Source organism: Schistocerca gregaria, chromosome X (genome assembly GCF_023897955.1).
Source record: "Schistocerca gregaria isolate iqSchGreg1 chromosome X, iqSchGreg1.2, whole genome shotgun sequence".
Classification (NCBI taxonomy): Eukaryota; Metazoa; Arthropoda; class Insecta; order Orthoptera; family Acrididae; genus Schistocerca; species Schistocerca gregaria.
In genome coordinates this window covers 764,135,198-764,156,168 of record NC_064931.1, presented here as the reverse complement: position 1 = coordinate 764,156,168, position 20,971 = coordinate 764,135,198, and the positions used below count along the sequence as shown (strand labels likewise).

The window sequence follows — 20,971 nt, the reverse complement described above, 5'->3', positions numbered from 1 at the left end:
ATCTTCGGAGGTGCTCCTGGTTGTGCTGAGTCTTGCCGACTGACGAGTCGGACGCCGAAGAGCAGCCTAAATACCGTGGAAAGTGGGCGTGGTCTGGATTTCACATGATAGCAGAGATAAATCTTGTCAAAGATAAAATATAGCTATCGATCATAGTACGTCAAAGATAAAAACTTCTCATCGATTCTGTAGCGCCACTGTCCATATATGGCTGAATTTCATAGACTTCTTCTTTTCTGTTAAAATTATCCCCATGTTTATATATTTCGATGGCTTCTCTATATAGCCGTGGATAATAGTTCGTCATAGTACATAAAATTTCAGTTTCCGAAAATTTCACTACGTGATCACCTGGCTGAAGAGCATGATCCACCATGGCTGGCTTGTCTGTTTTCCCTAGTCGGCGAAGACTTTTATGTTCCTTCAACCGTGTATTCACACGCTTCTCTTTGTAGTTCCAATGTAGACCCTACAACACGTACACGGATCTTGTATACACCACTTGCATACAGAGGGGGACTTTTACCCTTAACGGGATGAAGTGCTTGGCCTATTTTCTTAGGTGGTCTGAAAATAGGTCGAACGTTATGGTTCCTTAAAATCTTGCCGATTTGATCCGTTACTTTTTTGATGAAGGATAGAGAATTCTCAGCAGCTGAAACATCCGGTCGTGAAAGCCTTTATTCTATAATTAAATTCTGGCAAGACCTCTAGACTCTCATTTCTAAAGAACCCATTGAAAACCGAATTCAGCGTTTCTGCTTTTCCTGTGCTACCCTCAGTTTCAGTTCGTGTCTCACCCACGACTGTCTGGACACTAGCTTTGGTATGAACAGCCCTCACATACGAACAGAATACTTTTTGGTTTTGTGACAGATTCTTCTAAAATATTCTGCTATGGAGTAGTCGTTGAAGACGTCACGCATTATCCTCTTGATAGCCAAACGCGTTTCATTCAGCAACTCCATGTCCATAGCCCAATGTTTTATTTTACAGCTATTATGCAGAAGTTTCTTTACACTAATTGTATACCATGGAGAGTTCCTCTCGTCACGATGCGGTATACTAGGTACGTGGTCACTGATACCAGTTTCTATGGAGAAATCTCGAAGAGGTAAGAACTGTTTGTTGGTATTAGACCCTGTATATTCACACCATGAATGGGATTCCAAACAGTCTGCTCTATGTAATTCTCAGAGAAAGAATTGAGCAACGTTTCATAGGACATCCTGTCGCCTCAACTACTTACACTTTTATCAGTTGATTGGTAGTAGTCGCCTCAACTACTTACACTTTTATCAGTTGATTGGTAGATAATTAAAGTGTGCTCCAATGATGACAGTATGATTGGGGATTTTGCCCACCCTTGACGGATAGTCTTGCCCAGATAGTCTCGCATGCAGATTCAATTTCAGTCCCGATGAATTAGAGTTTCTTCGATATATACTAAATTTTCCCTAAATATTTCTCAGCTATGAATTTCAGGTTGTAACCAGCTTTCTGTACGTAGTGTAATGAGATATCCACAGCTGTTTAGAAGTCCTTCAAATTCGGGCACTCTGTTGTGAATGCTTCGTGTTAAACTCTACTCACGCCCGTAGGGGCCATTTCTTTGGATCTTATACTAACACTTCACGGTTCCCTACGACTATCATTATCCGTTGAGCCGCCTAATCTTTTCTGACCAATTTATTGGGACCCTACAATTCTCAACTCTATGGCGCAGGTTCATGAAGTCGTAGCCTAACTTGTCACGTACCGTATTTTACGGACTATAAGACGCGCTTTTTTCTTCGAGAAATGGCCTCAAAAATTTAGTTTCGGCGTATACTCGAAATTAATCTTAAAATGTCCAATGTTTGATTTAAAATTCCCGCCCGTCTTAAAAATGGCCATAAACTTGATGCCGCGGCAAATATATCCCTATCTGGCATCACTGGATTCAACTGGCAGTAGCAGTGCATCGATGCGACGAACATGAGTTGCGGGGATTCTCAAGCTTGCTAACACTGTCTCCCTCCCGTCCCAACATCACAAACAGAGAAACTGTCTAGCCTACGGTGTGTCATTGCAGTCTACGGTGCCAGTCGACTTCAGTTGAAAGTTATTTGTGTTATCGTTAACAGTACAATATTTTTGTTAGTAGTTAATTTCGTAATGGAAAGAAATAAAAGATATTCATATAATGGGGGCTACAAATTGAAAGTAATAGCATATGCCGATGAACATAGAAACAGAGCAGCTGGGCGGCATTTCGACCCTCGACTGACAGAGAAAAACATTTGCGATTGGCGGGCTAATAAAGAAGAACTGAAAATAATGAGGAAGACTGACTGTGCAAATAGAGGGCTGAATGCAAAAGGGCCAAAACTAGAAGATGACGTATTGAAGTGGATTCAAGGACAGCGTTAAAATGGCACTGGAATTAGTGCAAAAATGAGTCAAAACAATTCCAAAACCTTTTGAAATACCGCCGGGTATTCTTGTACCTGACAAGTGTTGGATGGACGAGGCTGGTATAAAATTATGAATTAACAGAGTGTGGGAGAGAAGGAAAGGTGCTTTATTGAAGACGAGTTCTGCTCTTGTGCTAGATCAGTTTAGTAGTTATTTGAAAAATTATGTGAAGGGAAGTTGAGACACGGAAATATAGAACTTGCTGTTATTCCGGAAGGACTTCACAATTGCTACCTCTTTATGTCTTCCTAAATAAACCATTTTAAGAGTATAGGAGAGAGAAATGAAACAAATGGGTGATAGATGAAACACAAGACGAATTCAGGCCGATGGGAGCTTTAAAACGACCTACAATAAAAAAACTCGGGGTCTAGAGTGAGAGAAGCCAGTATTATTAAATCTGTCAAGAAGTGCACCATACGTAACGCTCTCGATGGCAGTAAAGACCATGTTATACATGAAGAGGACAAAGATGACGACGTAGAGGAAGAAGAAGAAAGCTCAGACGACGATTTTCAGGGATTTTAAAGATCGGTTCGATTTCATAAACCAAGAATTTTTTTTTGTCTGGCTTTGCAGTTTAGTAATAAAATACACTCCTGGAAATGGAAAAAAGAACACATTGACACCGGTGTGTCAGACCCACCATACTTGCTCCGGACACTGCGAGAGGGCTGTACAAGCAATGATCACACGCACGGCACAGCGGACACACCAGGAACCGCGGTGTTGGCCGTCGAATGGCGCTAGCTGCGCAGCATTTGTGCACCGCCGCCGTCAGTGTCAGCCTGTTTGCCGTGGCATACGGAGCTCCATCGCAGTCTTTAACACTGGTAGCATGCCGCGACAGCGTGGACGTGAACCGTATGTGCAGCTGACGGACTTTGAGCGAGGGCGTATAGTGGGCATGCGGGAGGCCGGGTGGACGTACCGCCGAATTGCTCAATACGTGGGGCGTGAGATCTCCACAATACATCGACGTTGTCGCCAGTGGTCGGCGGAAGGTGCACGTGCCCGTCGACCTTGGACCGGACCGCAGCAACGCACGGATGCACGCCAAGACCGTAGGATCCTACGCAGTACCGTAGGGGACCGCACCGCCACTTCCCAGCAAATTAGGGACACTGTTGCTCCTGGGGTATGGGCGAGGACCATTTGCAACCGTCTCCATGAAGCTGGGCTACGGTCCCGCACACCGTTAGGCCGTCTTCCGCTCACACCCCAACATCGTGCAGCCCGCCTCCAGTGGTGTCGCGACAGGCGTGAATGGAGGGACGAATGGATACGTGTCGTCTTCAGCGATGAGAGTCGCTTCTGGCTTGGTGCCAATGATGGTCGTATGCGTGTTTGGCGCCGTGCAGGTGAGCGCCACAATCAGGACTGCATACGACCAAGGCACACAGGGCCAACACTCGGCATCATGGTGTGGGGAGCGATCTCCTACACTGGCCGTACACCTCTGGTGATCGTCGAGGGGACACTGAATAGTGCACGGTACATCCAAACCGTCATCGTACCCATCGTTCTACCATTCCTAGACCGGCAAGGGAACTTGCTGTTCCAACAGGACAATGCACGTCCGCATGTATACCGTGCCACCCAACGTGCTCTAGAAGGTGTAAGTCAACTACCCTGGCCAGCAAGATCTCCGGATCTGTCCCCCATTGAGCATGTTTGGGACTGGATGAAGCGTCGTCTTACGCGGTCTGCACGTCCAGCACGAACGCTGGTCCAACTGAGGCGCCAGGTGGAAATGGCATGGCAAGCCGTTCCACAGGACTACATCCAGCATCTCTACGATCGTCTCCATGGGAGAATAGCAGCCTGCATTGCTGCGAAAGGTGGATATACACTGTACTAGTGCCGACATTGTGCATGCTCTGTTGCCTGTGTCTATGTGCCTGTGGTTCTGTCAGTGTGATCATGTGATGTATCTGACCCCAGGAATGTGTCAATAAAGTTTCCCCTTCCTGGGACAATGAATTCATGGTGTTCTTATTTCAATTTCCAGGAGTGTAATAAAAGTGTTATTTTTTTAAAAATTCTTAAACACTACGATTTTTCTTATAGTCCGCAGAGTCTTATAGCCAGTAAAATACGGCAAACTTCGAAATATCAGGTAGAGTCCTCAACCCTACCGCTCGACTCACGACCGGGGGACCACAATCAATTCTGGGTACAATACTGCAAATTGAGAAATTCGTTGAAACTCCTTGAACAAGACTGGTCTTCTTAAACTTCTCTGCCAGTCACTGGAAAGATTCAGACATGACCTCGGAGCTCAGAGGACATGCATCATTTGTTTCAAAGTGCGTCGCAATTCGCAGCTGATTGTAATCAGATATAATTTTAAAGAATAAAATAGACGACACTGAAAATTATGACAACACGCAGGGTGAAGAATACATAATTATACATCGATTAGTAGTTGATTATTTGGTGTCCCCCTCTGCAAAATATGAGCGGAAGTGAAGGGCCACGGCAGGCTTCTAGTACACTGTCGCTCTCTGCAGAGTTAGATATTGAGGAGGTACTCTATGTAAGAAAAAAGCAATCTAATATTTTTCTTGTGCAAGTTTCCCTCAGAGGTAACGTTAGGATTTCAGTGCAGATGTTTACACTTACCGCAATCTCCTCCTTGACTGCGAAGAAGTCTGACTTCTCGCCGTTCGCGTCCACATCACCCTGAATACATTTTTTGTTGAGATAAATCCACGGAGTGTCAGCTTCAGACTTCTCGGCGAATCTCTTCTCCAGAAGGCTTTGGATTTTCTCCGATAGTTTCAGATGGACTACTCCAGCAACCTTAACTATTTTCCTGACCGTGTCTTTGGTTATTAACGTGTCTGATGCCAGAAGTTTCCTTCTGCTTCTCTCTGAAAATTATAAAGTAACTGAAGTTAAGAAAGAACGTAGCACTAATAGGTATTGGTTAGATGATAGACACGTATAAGTGTCTCCAAGGTTGAGAGATCAGGGGTCTGACTGCCATTCGAAAGACTTGGTATTGATCCCTGGTACTGACAGGGGCTTTTCTTTGGTGCCAAGACGGAAACGGGGTGCTGTTAGACTTACAAGGACAAGTGAAGAACTACGTGAAGGAAAAGTAGTGGCTGTGGTTTGGGGAAGCCAATATTGACGGCCCTGAAAGCTGTGCATTAATCAGTTATCCCTCCACGTAGATGTTGAATGACGCTGTTGGCAGTGGTTGCGAGAGTGTTCGGTCGAGAATGCGTTGTCCTCGAGGTCTAATCATGGAATAGTTATTACCGTTTCCAGAATGAGATTTTCACTCTGCAGCGGAGTGTGCGCTGATATGAAACTTCCTGGCAGATTAAAACTGTGTGCCCGACCGAGACTCGAACTCGGGACCTTTGCCTTTCGCGGGCAAGTGCTCTACCAACTGAGCTACCGAAGCACGACTCACGCCCGGTACTCACAGCTTTACTTCTGCTAGTATCCGTCTCCTACCTTCCAAACTTTACAGAAGCTCTTCTGCGAAACATGCAGAACTAGCACTCCTGAAAGAAAGGATACTGTGGAGACATGGCTTAGCCACAGCCTGGGGGATGTTTCCAGAAGGAGATTTTCACTCTGCAGCGGAGTGTGCGCTGATATGAAACTTCCTGGCAGATTAAAACTGTGTGCCCGACCGAGACTCGAACTCGGGACCTTTGCCTTTCGCGGGCAAGTGCTCTACCAACTGAGCTACCGAAGCACGACTCACGCCCGGTACTCAGAGCCATGTCTCCACAGTATCCTTTCTTTCAGGAGTGCTAGTTCTGCATGTTTCGCAGAAGTGCTTCTGTAAAGTTTGGAAGGTAGGAGACGGGTACTGGCAGAAGTAAAGCTGTGAGTACCGGGCGTGAGTCGTGCTTCGGTAGCTCTGTTGGTAGAGCACTTGGCCGCGAAAGGCAAAGGTCCCGAGTTCGAGTCTCGGTCGGGCACACAGTTTTAATCTGCCAGGAAGTTTCAGTTATTACCGTGTTATGCAGACATATATTGAAAGTCCCAAGTGGCGAAGCTACCCCTAGAGTTTCATAAGTAGTTCACGCTATGTAAACAAGATTTTCTACAAGTGACATGACATGGAGAGGTGAGTATTTGTCTGTATTGTAGATGCCATATGGATGTCCTATAATGCTGTTGGTAGATGCTAACACAGTGGGGGAACAAACAATTTTCTTTTCTGAAACGGGATTAGAGTGCGTTTTAATAAAAGACTACAGTTATATAGTGCTTATTAAAGTTTGTAGCGGAAAACTTGCTTAAATGTGTGGAAAATATAGCAAGTGGAAAACAACGTTTACCTACTCAGCCCACTTTCCGCCACGATATCGTATGTGAGCTTGGCATTGTAAGTGAAACTGGATTTCCATGGCTGTCGCCTTCACGTTCGACATGTTTCCTGCTTCTTTTTGCGTAATTTTTCTCTACAAATACTATCAAGCGTTGTGCCACAATATCTATCTTCTCAAGAGCTCTTGATTCGGATAGGAAAAAATGTCTCAATGCATCGTTAAAATCATACAGCAAATACTCGACACTGACCGTACTACCAGGCTTGTGGAACCTCGTCTCGATGGCCTGACTCATTTGTCAAATACTAGAGATAATTGAGTTTCTCTAAAAATCTACTAATTATGAGAGTTACGTACTTTGACTACAGCAACGCGCTGTGCTGGAATAATTATTTGTTAATCTTTCTCACATCTTCTCTGATAAATCATCAGTAAACTGTCAAGTAACAATGTGTATTTAAAACCTGCCGAAAATACCGGATGATCAAAAAGTCAGAGTAAATTTCAAAACTTAATAAACCACGGAATAATGTAGATAGAGAGATAAAAATTGACACACGTGCTTGGAATGACATTGGGTTTTATTAAAACAAAAAAAATCACACACACACACAAAGTATTGCTAGACCCGTGAAAGATCTCTTGCACACGTCGTTTGGTGATGATCGTGTGCTCAGCCGCCACTTTCGTCATGCTTGGCCGCCCAGGTCCCCAGACCTCAGTCCGTGCGATTATTGGCTTTGGGGTTACCTGAAGTCGCAAGTGTATCGTGATCGACCGACATCTCTAGGGATGCTGAAAGACAACATCCGACGCCAATGCCTCACCATATACCCATATACCGAGCGAGGTGCCGCAGTGGTTACGACACTGGACTCGCATTCGGGAGGACGACGGTTCAATCCCGTCTCCGGCCATCCTGATTTAGGTTTTCCGTGATTTCCCTAAATCGTTTCAGGCAAATGCCGGGATGGTTCCTTTGAAAGGGCACGGCCGATTTCCTTCCCAATCCTTCCTAACCCGAGCTTGCGCTCCGTCTCTAATGACCTCGTCGTCGACGGGACGTTAAACACTAACCACCACCACCATCTAACCATAACTCCGGACATGCTTTACAGTGCCGTTCACAACATTATTCCTCTAATACAGCTATTGTGAAGGAATGGTGGTGGACATATTGAGCATTTCCTGTAAAGAACATCATCTTTGCTTTGTCTTACTTTGTTATGCTAATTATTGCTATTCTGATCAGATGAAGCGCCATCTGTCGGACATTTTGTGAACATTTGTATTTTTTGGTTCTAATAAAACCCCATGTCATTCCAAGCATTTGTGGCAATTTGTACCTCTCTGTCTACATTATTCTGTGATTTTTTCAGTTTTCAAATTTATACTGACTTTTTGATCACCTGGTACTTTTCAAAAGGCAGCTATTAACAAGACACTTCGTCCTCAGTTTTCTGGAAGAAATACCTGATTCAAAAGCGATGTAATGCCATACATGACGTTACTTGTAAAGGGATCTGACAGTTTCTCCCATCATATCACGGAGAACTGTATGTTTTAATGGAGAGTACTCATCATACATGTAAAATTAAGGAGTCTAAAAGATATGTTTGGTCAAATATAGGTAATCCTTGTTTTCCAGGCGGCTTCTTAATTAAAATGCAAACAGTATAAAGAGTTTGTTAGTTAATTAGTTACATGGACCATTTTTCACAGTAGATCGTAATGATGTGGAACAACTCATTTTACATTTACATAGAAATTAATTTGTACATACGATTACATTCTGAACATTTCCAAAATTTTTTTACAAAAAATAAAAACATAAAAAGGATGTACAGATGTGAGTTAGTAATTCTTACCCACCATCATTTACACATTACAGTAATACACTAACTTGATTCTTGTACAGAAGAGAAGTTCTCAAGGAGAAAATTTCTCAGTTTGTTATCAAATTTTACATTACTGTCTGTCAGACATTTTATTTCACTGGGTAAGTGAACGAAAATTTTTACTGCAGCGTTGTGCACCCCCTTTTGTGCTAAAGACAACCTTAATGTTGAGTAATGAATGTCATTTTTCCTTCTGGTATTCTAATTATGTACCTCACTGTTCCTTTCGAACTGTAATGGATTATTTGCAACCAACTTCATGAGGGAATAACGATGCTGTGAAGCAGTAGTCGGAATATCCAGCTCCTTAAAAAGATGTCACAATATGATCGTGGGCGAGCACAGCAAGTTGCTCTTACAGCACGTTTTTGCTCAATGGAGACCTTCTTTCAAAATGTTCAAATGTGTGTGAATTCTTAAGGGACCAAACTGCTAAGGTCATCGGTACCTAGACTCACACACTACTTAAACCAACTTACGTTAAGAACAACACACACATACCCACGCTCGAGAGGGGATTCGAACCTCCGGCGCGAGGGGCCGTGCAATCCGTGACATGGCGCCTCTAACCACGCGGCCACTCCGCGCGGCAAGACCTTCTTTCTTAAGGATGAGTTACCCCAGAGCATTATTCCATATGAATAGATTCCCACATGGACGCTAATTTCTAATTATCCAAGTACTTTTGCTATTGCATTCCGTTAGATATGTCGGAACATTAATTATTTAATGACAATTTGAAACGAACGTAAAAGGAGGAAAGTCATTATCTTTGCCCTGCATATATATGGAAGCTTACAGCCTGAACAGAAAAATTCACAAATGCTAAAAATAGGATAGAGCAAGAAAGAGAACTGCGACTTGTTTGTTTCCTAAGCTTTCACATTTACAAACAATATGAATTTGACTGCAATGCTAACGTGAGTGAGGGGTTTCATGGTATTCCACGATGAACGTGAAGGATATAGTTAATTTGTTTCAAAATATACATCCTAAAAATAACCTTGGTACAGTAATTTCAGCGCTTATTGGAAGTTCCATAATTCCTAACGCAACAAGTTGTTTCCTCACAATTACAGTTGTTTGTTAGCATGCGAATCAGACATGTGTATACTGGTGCAGTCAGACAATCCTATAAAGGTTGCTCACGTCTATTCGTTTAATTGAGTCAGAGTAAACTAAGATTCCTACGGCGCTTCCAGAAAGCAAAAGTGCTTTCATTGATGTCTTATATGTTCATTTCTGAGTGTAACTAAGAATATACCGTTTGAGAATTTTATAATTAAAGGCTGTGTTCAGTTACATAAAAAGACACCAATATTAAATCTGATATATTAATAGAGTTGATAACGTTGTCACAGACAGTTTGACCTGTACAAGATAACGCAACCACTAAGAGCTTTGTGTATTTGTCACAGCTAAAAAATGATGTGGTGATACTAACCTTTCTTTTCGTATTTCTCTCTCAATTTTCTTACTGCTGTATCGTCCTCTGCATCTTGCTTGCCCATATCTTGAACTGGTGAGGAATTGCGACTTAACTTTTCTTGTTACTCGAAGTTTGTCCGGAATGGCAACGGATAAGAAGCGCGATCCTTCCCTCGCGTCACATATCGAACCAGCGTCGTCCATAGCAACCCGAGTTGCTTCCTCCAGCTGCCTTAATATTGATCAAGGGACCCTTACACGGAAACTAGAAATCCAGTCTTTGTATTTTATCCTATATGTGTTCGGAAAAGAAATGAGAGATCTCCGGCTGAGGGATGAATGTAAGGCCTTCACATACTGACGCGATAGCATAGCAGAAAGAATCACTTACCAAGTAGCAGGCTTGTTGGCACGAAGGCTCAAAAACTTCGGGATGGTGTCACAGTAGTGAAATACATTCGCAGTCTGAGAAACCTCTGTCGACTACATGTGGTCACACAGACGCAAACTGTATTGATAATTTTCAGTTAGATATAGCGTCATAAGAACGCAAACCGCTGGACGTTTTGCAATAAATGGAGCTCTGAATTTTTTAAGGGGGAGAATATAATGTACGTCAACAACTAGGGCAAGGCACAGACGCGTTACAGGCAAAATTTTCAAAGTGGAGAACAGTTAGAATCTCTACGCTGGCACTGTTCTTATTGGTGATAGAGCTTTCGTGCTTCAATTCACCTTAACATCTCAGCTTGTAATGTCTTTCACTACTATACTGATGCTTAGCAAACAAAATAACTTACGTGGTTAGGGGTTATCGGGCCAGTTTTGGAATTGGGTTAAGGACTTCCTAACAATTAGGTCCCAAGAAATCGTTGTCTGTGAAGTTACGTCGTTAGAGTTAGCTAGAAAGGAAAGGATGGGTAATAGGGCGGTTTCTTCGTGAAAAATACAAATAACTTTGTAAGTAACATTCAGAGGCTGTCTAAGACGACGCTGTCATACACAGGGAGACGGGAAAAAACCACAGGAAGACTTTTAGATTATCGATGTTAGATAGAACAATATGAATCTGAGTCTCATTTGAACCTACTACAGTTTCGTGCACAGAAACAGATGAAAATTTCAAACATCGGGATTTTTCAACTACACCATCGCGGGAACCCTACGAGTGTCAGTCGTTACAGCAAAGCGACTACGGAAACCTGGAGTAAGGAACGTTAAGAATTTAATGCTTCAACGACAAGAAAACCATCTGAGAAAGGGTAAAAGGTCGAATTTGACAAGGTTGGTGAAGGAATTCAACTGTGACAACATGGTTGCATTCTCCTGTAGTGGTTTAGGGAAACTACCAAAAAATGCTAAATGTCGGTAGCCGGACGAGGATGTGAAAGTCGATCCTACCAAATACGTGTCCAGTGCCATAACCACTAACTGACCCTGTTCAGGCGAAAAACATAGTTGTTGCAAATGTAAATACTAGTATAAAGCAGCGTAACCCACCTAAGATGGAAATCGACTGGAAATTTCGTGTCCGATGCTTCTTTTTCTGTTGTTCTTTTTTGTGGTATTTTTATGACAAAGATTAAACAAAATAGATAAAGAAAATTGAAAGAGAAGGGGTTCATTTAGTATCAGTGAGGGACCACTGGAACACACTACACTCTCAGTTAGCTCTCACACACTGCAACTGACTAGTGTTTGCATACCATGTCTACGATATACGATATACATACCTTTTGTGGATAACATATGTATTATATATATATGATGATTGAGCTGCTTTGCCTCCCCCCCCCCCCCCCCGCCCCCTCCCCAATGGGATTCATGAAACCCACAAAATCTTCAAATACCATATGCAAGATTTTCATATTCTCTCGCTCGCTACATGCAAATATTAGTCTTGCAGAAAAAAATGAACAGGAGCTTTTTATAGGAAATTTAATATAGTTAAATTTTGTACTGGGATACGTTTTCACTTGAAGTCGTAGTTTTATAATTATTCAAGGAAATCTTACAAAAGTGACTTTCAAATGCGTTTTTCTTGAACATCTCGAAAACCATGGCTTCCAGCGAGAACGTATCCCTGTCCAAAATTTAACTATATTAAATTTACTGCAAAACGTTCTCGTTAATTTTGTCTCTAGGACTGACAGTTCGCGCGCAGCTAGCGAGAAAATATGAAATATTCGTGCGAGTTTTTTTTAATATTTTTTTAAGGTGTTGTGGATCGGATAAAACCCATCGGTAGGGGCAGCTGATAGAGTGGTCAGAAATAGAGTGAAAAATTTGTAAAGGTATTGCAGAACAGGTTGTATTGAGAAATAATTAAGTAAAAAATTCGATACATTTCGGCATTTGAGAGCGCGATGATCTGATTGGCTTTAATGCAAAATAACTCAAGAAACGGCGCAACGTTATCTAATTGATTACGTCTTTCATGCGACGGAAAGAGTTACCAACAAAACCATTTTAAAGCGGAGTTTTACCTGCCCATTCGAGAGAGTGGACCGAAATTAGTCTAGCGCCTTATTCGTATTACCCATATGTATTAACAGGGTCAGTAGAACATGATGAATAGACAATACACCACCAGCGACAGCATCGCCCGGCCCACGCTGACTGCTACCATGATGCAGTAGTGCTGTTCAGTCGCTATTGGAGTACCAGTTGTCCTTCGTGTTTTACTGTCCCTGTTAATACGTATCTATAAAACAAAAGTGGTAGTAGTCATTTGAGACTGACCTATCGAAGTCCGCCGCTGTGGCCGAGCGGTTCTAGACGCTTCAGTCCGGAATCGCGCAGCTGATACGGTCGCAGCTTCGAATCCTGCCGCGGCCATGGATAAGTGTAATGTCCTTAGGTTAGTTAGGTTTAAGTAGTTCTAAGTCTAGGGGACTGATGACCTCAGATGTTAAGTCCTATAGTGCGTAGAGCCATTTGATCCATTTTGATCTATCAAATGGCCACGTAAAATATCGCTTTAAAATTTTTTTGCTCATAACAGGAGAGACACCTTGTATAGGTGCTTGCCTGCACAATGTCTGCCATTACTAATCGAGGATTACTATTTTGTGTTCAGACATAATGACCTTTCCAGACTCTGAGAAGCTCATCTGGAGAAACCAGCATGGTTTTAGGAAACAGCTGTCATGTGAGACACAGCTGGCTCTCTTTGTGCGTGATATACAACAGGCTCTAGACACTGGCTCCCAAGTTAATGCCATATTTCTCGACTTTCGAAAGGCGTTTGGCTCAGTTCCGCACTGTCGCTTGCTCCAAAAAGTGCCCGCTTACGGTCTATTCGATGACATATGCGGTTGGATAAAACGTTTTATAACAGACAGAGAGCAGTATGTCGTCCTGAATGGGGTGACTTCAACGGAAACAAGTGTAACTTTAGGTGTGCCCCAGGGCAGCGTAATAAGTCCGCTGCTTTTTACGATTTACATAAACGATCTGGTTGATGGTATTGACAGCGGAATTAGACTGTTTGCCGATGATGTTATAGTCTACAGGGAAGTTGTAACACACGAAACTTGTGAACAAATCAATGAGGATTTGCAGAAGATAAATGCGTGGTGTAATGACTGGCAGTTATCTCTCAATATTAGTAAGCGTAAGCTATTGCGATAACAAGGCGAAAGTCCCCATTAATGTACGAGTAGAAAATAAATGCCCAGTCTTTGGAAGCGGTAACATTCGTCAAGTATCTGGGTGTGACTATTCGAAGTGATCTCAAATGGAGAGATCAGATTACACAAGTAACGGCAAGGCGAACTCTAGATTACGGTTTATTGGTACAATCTTGAAGCGATACAGGTCGTCAACAATGGAAATTACTTACAATATGTTAGTTCGTCCAGTATTATAGTATTTTGTTCGTCTGTATGGGATCCTTAACAGTTGGGTCTGATTCAAGAGATTGAAAAGGTCCAAAGAAGAGCGACAAGATTCGGGACTGGTACATTTAGCCATCGTGAGAGCGGTACAAATCTCATAGCAAGTTTGAAATGGGATACACTTGCAGACGCGCTAAACGGAAGAGGCTGCTCACTAAAATCCGAAATCCGATGTTGGCAGAGGATGTAGAGCATATATTACTACCGCCAACTTTCAAATCGCGCAATGATCACCATTCAAATATAAGGTAAATTAGAGCTCGTACTGAGGCGTTCAGAGAGTCGTTTTTCCCTCGCGCGATCCGAGAGTGGAACAGAGGGGGGCGGGGGGGGGGGGGGGGGGGTGATATGGCTTTGGCGCGAATTCCCTCCACCACACACCGCTTGGTGGCTAGCGGAGTATATATGTAGATGTAGATGTAGGATCTTTTTCCACTTTTACTCTTATAACGACACATATTTTATGCCGTAAGCAATGACTGTCATTTACGGTACACATGATAATTTATTGGTTCCACTACTCTCCAGTCATATCCTCCGAAGAGCGATACAAATCCGAGCAATATCTCTTATATTCGTCCTTTATATTCCCGTTGGATGTGACAAATCCCGGAGTGGTACACCACCAAATCCCCAGTGAGTACAACAGAGGAATCCCAAAGTAATTCTGCAACATGTCACACCTACAACTCGCAATTATGGAGGGAACATACAGGCTAGTTCCATTTAAAATGACTTGACTGTCTTATCTCCTGCAATGATCTACCTACACATAGACAATTAATCTCACGTGTTCAACGACAACACCACTGCAAACTGTTGCCGTATGGTAACCATTATGATACTCTAACGCATCTGTTTAACGACTATATAACTAAACATTTTTCTGTAAAAGGTGAATGATTACGCTAAGATTAACGTTGGCTTTTCTTAACAAGGTGTCAAAGTACTCTCATTTAGATTTTTTCAAATATTCACAAGGAAAAAAGCATTCTTGCTTCCTATTTGTACTTTACTTGTGTTTCAGTTGTTGTTCGCTTATGACTTGCCTTTTCACTTCGGACAAGGGAGGATAACCTTTAGTTACAGAGGTCAGTACAGACCGTTCTGGAACTTACTGAAATATAAACCACGTGACGCTCGTTTCCTAAAGGTGAAGGTCAGGCGACTAATGAAAAATGCTCTGTGGTTCTGGATATGACTGCGGGAAATACCCTAAGTCACGCAATCCGGATTGCGAGCTCGCGGTTTGTCGGTGTAGTCGGAATTAAAGCCGAATAACGGTGGCCTTCATACTATCTTCATTTGGGTCATCAGCCGGAATCACAAATTCTTCTCCTGTGCCACTCCCCATCTCACAGTAGCACTAGAACTCGGTGACCTTAATTATTTCGTTAAAAATAGTCTTGGTTGCAATTTTAGTTTTTTATTTTTCAACTACGGGTTTCGCCTTATTTAGGAATCTTCAGGTTAAGGCATCTGAAGATGCCTTAAATAAGGCGAAACGCGTAGCTAAAAAATAAAAGACTAAAATTTCAACCAAGACTGTTTTTAAACAATACTGTTAAGCACTGGCTTGCTGTATGCCGCATATGGATTGGAAGAATTCCTTAATTATTTGTTGAATGTTTTCCAGTCTCTGTCTTCGCTACAGTTCATTCTCATTACAGGTTCCTTAGATACCACGGAAGTTATTCCTTGACGTCTTCACACATGTCCTGTGATCCTATCCTATCTTCTTGTCAATGTTTTCTACATGTTCCTCTCCGCGCAGATACTGCGGAGAACTTATAGCATCATATCTCAAAAGCTTCGGTTTTCTTCTTTTCCGGTTTTCGAGCAAGTCGGATATTCTGCGCCCCAAAATGTACATCAGCAGAAATTTCTTCCTGAAATTAAGACCTATGTTTGATATTAGGAGATTCCTTTTGATCATGAATAATCTCTTTTCCTGTGCTAGTCCACTTTTTATGTCGTTGCTTAGTCAGTCAAGTGTTTCTTTGCTTCCAAAGTATCAGAATTTTTTCACTTCTTCTGCTTCGTAGCCCCCATTTTTGATAAGTATAGCGCCAATCTCATTTCTGCTGCTCCTCGTTATTTTGGTCGTTCTTCGGTTTACTCTGAATCCATAGTGTGTGCTCATTACACTGATTATTCCATTCAGCAGGGTCTGCAATTCTCCCTCAGTTTCACTGAAGATTGCAACGTTAGCAGCGATACCTGCCATTGATATCTTTCACTATGAATTTAAACCCTCTCCTGAAACTTTTCTTTATTTTCGTCATCGTTTCTTTGATGTATAGACTGAACAGTAGGGGTAAAGGACTGCATACATTCCGACCTTAAACTCTTTTTTTAATCCGAACACTTCGTTCTTGTTTCTCCAATCTCCTTTTTCCCTCTCGATTCTCCCTATAGCTTCACCTATTTTCCTGAGAATTTGGAATTTCTTGCACCATTTTATATTGTGGAATATTTTTTCTGGTCCGACAAATCCAATGAACGTGACTTGATTTTAAGTACGTCTTGCTTTCATTATGAAGTGCAAAGTCAGAAGTGCCTCTTCCGTGTCTTTACCTTTCCTAAAGTCAAACACATCGACATCTAATAGATCGAAAATTTTCTTTTCCGTTATTCTCTGGATTATTTTTGTTAGTAAGTTGGATATTTGAGACGTCAAGCTGATTGTGCGATAGTCTGGTAGCTATCTCGTCCTTACTGTTGTGTCCTGCCACACTAGTACTCTATGGGGTGCCTAGGAAACCAGCTTCCCTTATCGCTAGACAACAATTTAAGTAAATCATAATAATAGATTTTATTAGAAAAGAAAATGATTACAATACTTGACTTGTGAAATACAGAAGTGTCGCAAGTAATAGGCGACAGACAAATACACTAGTGGCCAATAAAATTGCTACACCACGAAGATGACGTGCTGCAGACGCGAAATTTAACCGACAGGAAGAAGACGCTGTGATATACAAATGAATAGCTTTCCAGAGCTTTCACACAAGGTTGGCGCCGGTGGCGACACCTACAACGTGCTGGCATCAGGACAGTTTCCAACCGATTTCTCATACACAAAAAACAGTTGACCGGAGTTGCCTGGTGAAACGTTGTGATGCCTCGTGTAAGGAGGAGAAGTGCGTACCATCACGTTTCTGTCTTTGATAAAAAAAACCGCGATTGCGGTTTATCGTATCGCGACATTGGTGCTCGCGCTGGTCGACATCCAATGACTATTAGTAGAATATGGAATCGGTGGGTTCAGGAGGGTAATACGGAACGACGTGCTGAATCCCAACGGCCTCGTATTACTAGCAGTCGAGATGACAGGCATCTTATCCGCATGTCTGTAACGCATCGTGCAGCAACGTCTCAATCCCTGAGTCAACAGATGGGGACGTTTGCAAGACAACAACCATCTGCACGAGCAGTTCGACGATGTTTGCAGCAGCATGGACTATCAGCTCGGAGACCATGGCTGCGGTTACCCTTGACGCTGCATCACAGACAGGAGCGCCCGCGATGGTGTACTCAACGACGAACCTGGGTGCACGAATGTCAAAACCTCATTTGCATCAGGATGGTCACATCCATGTTTGGTGACATCGCGGTGATCGCACATTGGAAGCGTGTATTCGTCATCGCCATACTGGCGTATCACCCGGCGTGATGGTATGGGGTGCCATTGATTACACGTCTCGGTCACCTCTTGTTCGCATTGACGGCACTTTGAACAGTGGACGTTACATTTCAGATGTGTTACGACCCGTGGCTCTACTCTTCATTCGATCCCTGCGAAACCCTACATTTCAGCAGGATAATGCACGACCGCATGTTGCACGTCCTGTACGGGCATTTCTGGATACAGGAAATGTTTGCTGCCCTAGCCAGCACATTCTCCAGATCTCTCACCAATTGAAAATGTCTGGTCAATGCTTTTCGAGCAACTGGCTCGTCACAATACGTTATTCACTACTCTTGATGAACTGTGGTAGAATTTGCATGGGCAGCCGTACATGTACACGTCATCCATGCTCTGTTTGACTCAATGCCCAAGCGTATCAAGGCCGTAATTATGGCCAGAGGTGGTTGTTCTGGGTACTGATTTCTCAGGATCTATGCACCCAAATTGAGTGAAAATGTAATCACATGTCAGTTCTAGCATAATATATTTGTCCAACGAATACCCGTTTGTCATCTGCATTTCTTTTTGGTGTAGTAATTTTAATGGCCAGCAGTGTAACAAGTCTCTACAGTATATAGAGTTCGTAATGCAGGTGATATAATACATTTCCTAAGTCGTTGTTGTTAGTGTTCGTAGAACGGGTAATCTTCTTTTGGACAGCGGGCAGGCGGAGTTGCGCTATGTTCGTTTCGCCTTAAGGCCGCTGCTGTCCTCGTGTCGTCCTAGAGAGGGATCGGCCAGCGTACTGTTGCCTGATGTGCGGGCACTTGAAGTTACGCCGGAACACTTACTGTCTTTGGGACTGTATGGATGACATCTTTCAGAAGGTCTGATGGTATGTCTCCAGATTCACAGATTCCACAAACCAGCTTTAATTGTCGTTTAGTTGCCAGTTTTCTCAGCTTTTTTAGAAATTGCGAAGGAATGTTATCTATGCTTTCCGGCGCATTTGATCTCAAGTTTTCCACAGCGGTGTTAAACTGTCACTCTAATACTGGATCCCCTATGTCTTCCATATCGAATACCATTTCTTCTTCAGAGAGCTCCTCCTCCTCGTAGAGGCCTTTAGTGTTCTCCTTCCATGTGTCCGCTCTCTCCTCTGCGTTCAGAAGGGTAATTCATTTTGCAGTCTTAATACTGATGCTTCTCACTTAGCATTTTCCAAAACATCTCATGACAAGCGATAATTATCGAGTAACATGCATCCACCCTGCGCGTTCCATTACTGATTCATGGTGTCGTTTTATTTGACGTGGCGTAATGACGCATTGGCCAAGTCATTGGATTTGGATTCGAGAGGAATGACGCTCACAACAATGCGCTACCAGACTAATTTTAAATGTTGTGCTGTTTGGTTTTCATCAGTCACTTTACGTAAATACTGGAATTTCTTCTGCTACGAGACCACACACAATTTGTTTCTCCATCCTTGACCCAACTACCATACCAAAAAACAGTAAAAGACCTTGGAATAATCTTGGATGAACACCTAAACTGTGAAGAACAAACAGTCACAGCTTGCAGGAAATCGCTCTCCTCCCTACATGCAATTCAAAAATTTAGAAAAATATTTCCAACCCATGTTAAACAAAAATTAGTCCAAACACTAGTCTTGCCTAATCTTTACTACTGCGATGTAGTTCAACACGGCACAAATAGTGAAAATTTTAGATGCCTCGAGTTAGTGATGAATGCTTGCGTTAGATACGTGTGCCATATTCGGTTGTATGATCATATCAGTCCTTCATACTCCCAGCTAGGTTGGATACGCCCACATAAGGCACGCGATCTCCACACTATGTGCTTACTTCATCGATTTCTTAGCCACTGGTGCCCCCAATACTTATCTTCTCACATTAAACACCTATCATCATTCCACAATCGCAACACCAGATCGGATACGTCTATCATCTTGGCTGTACCTTTACATAACACAAAATCTTTCTCCGTGTCATTCTCCATCTCAGCCATACGACTGTTGAACGCGCTCCCATGTGATCTTCGTCTTATCCAGAACTACTCAACATTCAAGAGGAAACTCAAAACTTACATATTAGGGACGGTATAGCCACCATTGTTGTGCCCCTCCCATCTCTTTCTTTCTCCTCTCCATCACAGCTTCGAATTTTACCGTTCTATTTCTCTTCCTCTAACCTATCTGCCTCTTATATATCTCTTTCACCCCATTCTATCGTCTTATGTCTCTGCTCGATGAGAATAACTCACAAGCTGCAAGAACATAACGAGAAAATTCCCACTAACAATGGGACTGACATTAAGAAAAGAAAAGTATGTTTACTTTCATATACATAGTCATTATTATTATTATTATTATTATTATTATTCTTGATTGTTATAATTATTTTTTATTGTTATAATTATCATTGTACTACTGTTATAATATCAATTTTTTTCTTTAACATCAATACTGCATAATAGGCTACATTTCCTTAATGTTATGTAGAAACTGTAACTCGTTCAATCTGAGTATGCCTGGTTAGGTGTAAGAGAGGGCCTGAAGGCCCTAATCTTGCCAGGTAAAATAAATGCATAAATAAATGCATAAAATAAATAAATTACTGCCCCATCTGTAATAACCTCGTTTCCGAAGGGACATTAAGCACTAACGATCATTCCTTCATTTTCTCCCCCAGGACTTTTTTTTCTCTTTTCATTGGTACCCATTATTCCTATTTGACTGGGGTATAATGCTTCGTTGATTCATTAGACAACGAACGAGCTTAGTTGTTATAGTATAAGCGATGGGCTTCGGCACGCTCTCGTTAACGAAGCTAATTTGCCATTGGACAGAACTGATTTAACAGAATGTCAGTAACGTCCGAGGAACAGCGTAAAATTCTGCCTCAGGAAGATCTCAGATGTTCATGGTTCTTGATACAACCCACAGGAAGCATGATGTCTGAATACAATGATCGATCTAACTCAATACTATATACGCATTATTCGAATGGATGCCTGACCTGACGATTTTAGTTCTACACCCTGACACGGAGTAGTCGTGAGCTGCGTCGAGTCATTCTTTTTATAATCAAATTTCTAGAGAAACACCAGTGGCACCCAAAGTTTCATCATCTTCATAAACGTCTTTGCCGTTTCTGATTTTAGTGTCATTCTGGCATCCATTATGAAGTTGATTTACTACATGTCACAGTATTTTACTAATAAATTATAGTGTCTGAGCTATCGGCAATGACAGCTGACTCCAGCACTTTTCCTAAAATCGTACAACTTCAAAAGAATTTTTCATCTGTTCTGTAATCAGAGCATTCACAGGTT

General features: G+C 42.3%; 1 protein-coding gene across 1 annotated transcript in view; it reads right to left on the bottom strand.

Annotated features, from left to right (window-relative positions):
* Positions 1–10,230, bottom strand: part of LOC126298308 (dynein axonemal intermediate chain 3-like) — a 311,679-nt gene extending 301,449 nt beyond the window's left edge. Inside the window, exons 1-2 of the mRNA XM_049989604.1 lie at positions 10,101–10,230; positions 5,083–5,333 (exon numbers count right to left, since the gene is read on the bottom strand). Of these exons, the coding sequence (XP_049845561.1) occupies positions 5,083–5,333; positions 10,101–10,167 (318 nt within the window). The 5' untranslated portion in view covers positions 10,168–10,230. The remainder of the gene's footprint in view (positions 1–5,082; positions 5,334–10,100) is intronic.
* Between the last annotated feature and the right edge of the window lie 10,741 nt (positions 10,231–20,971).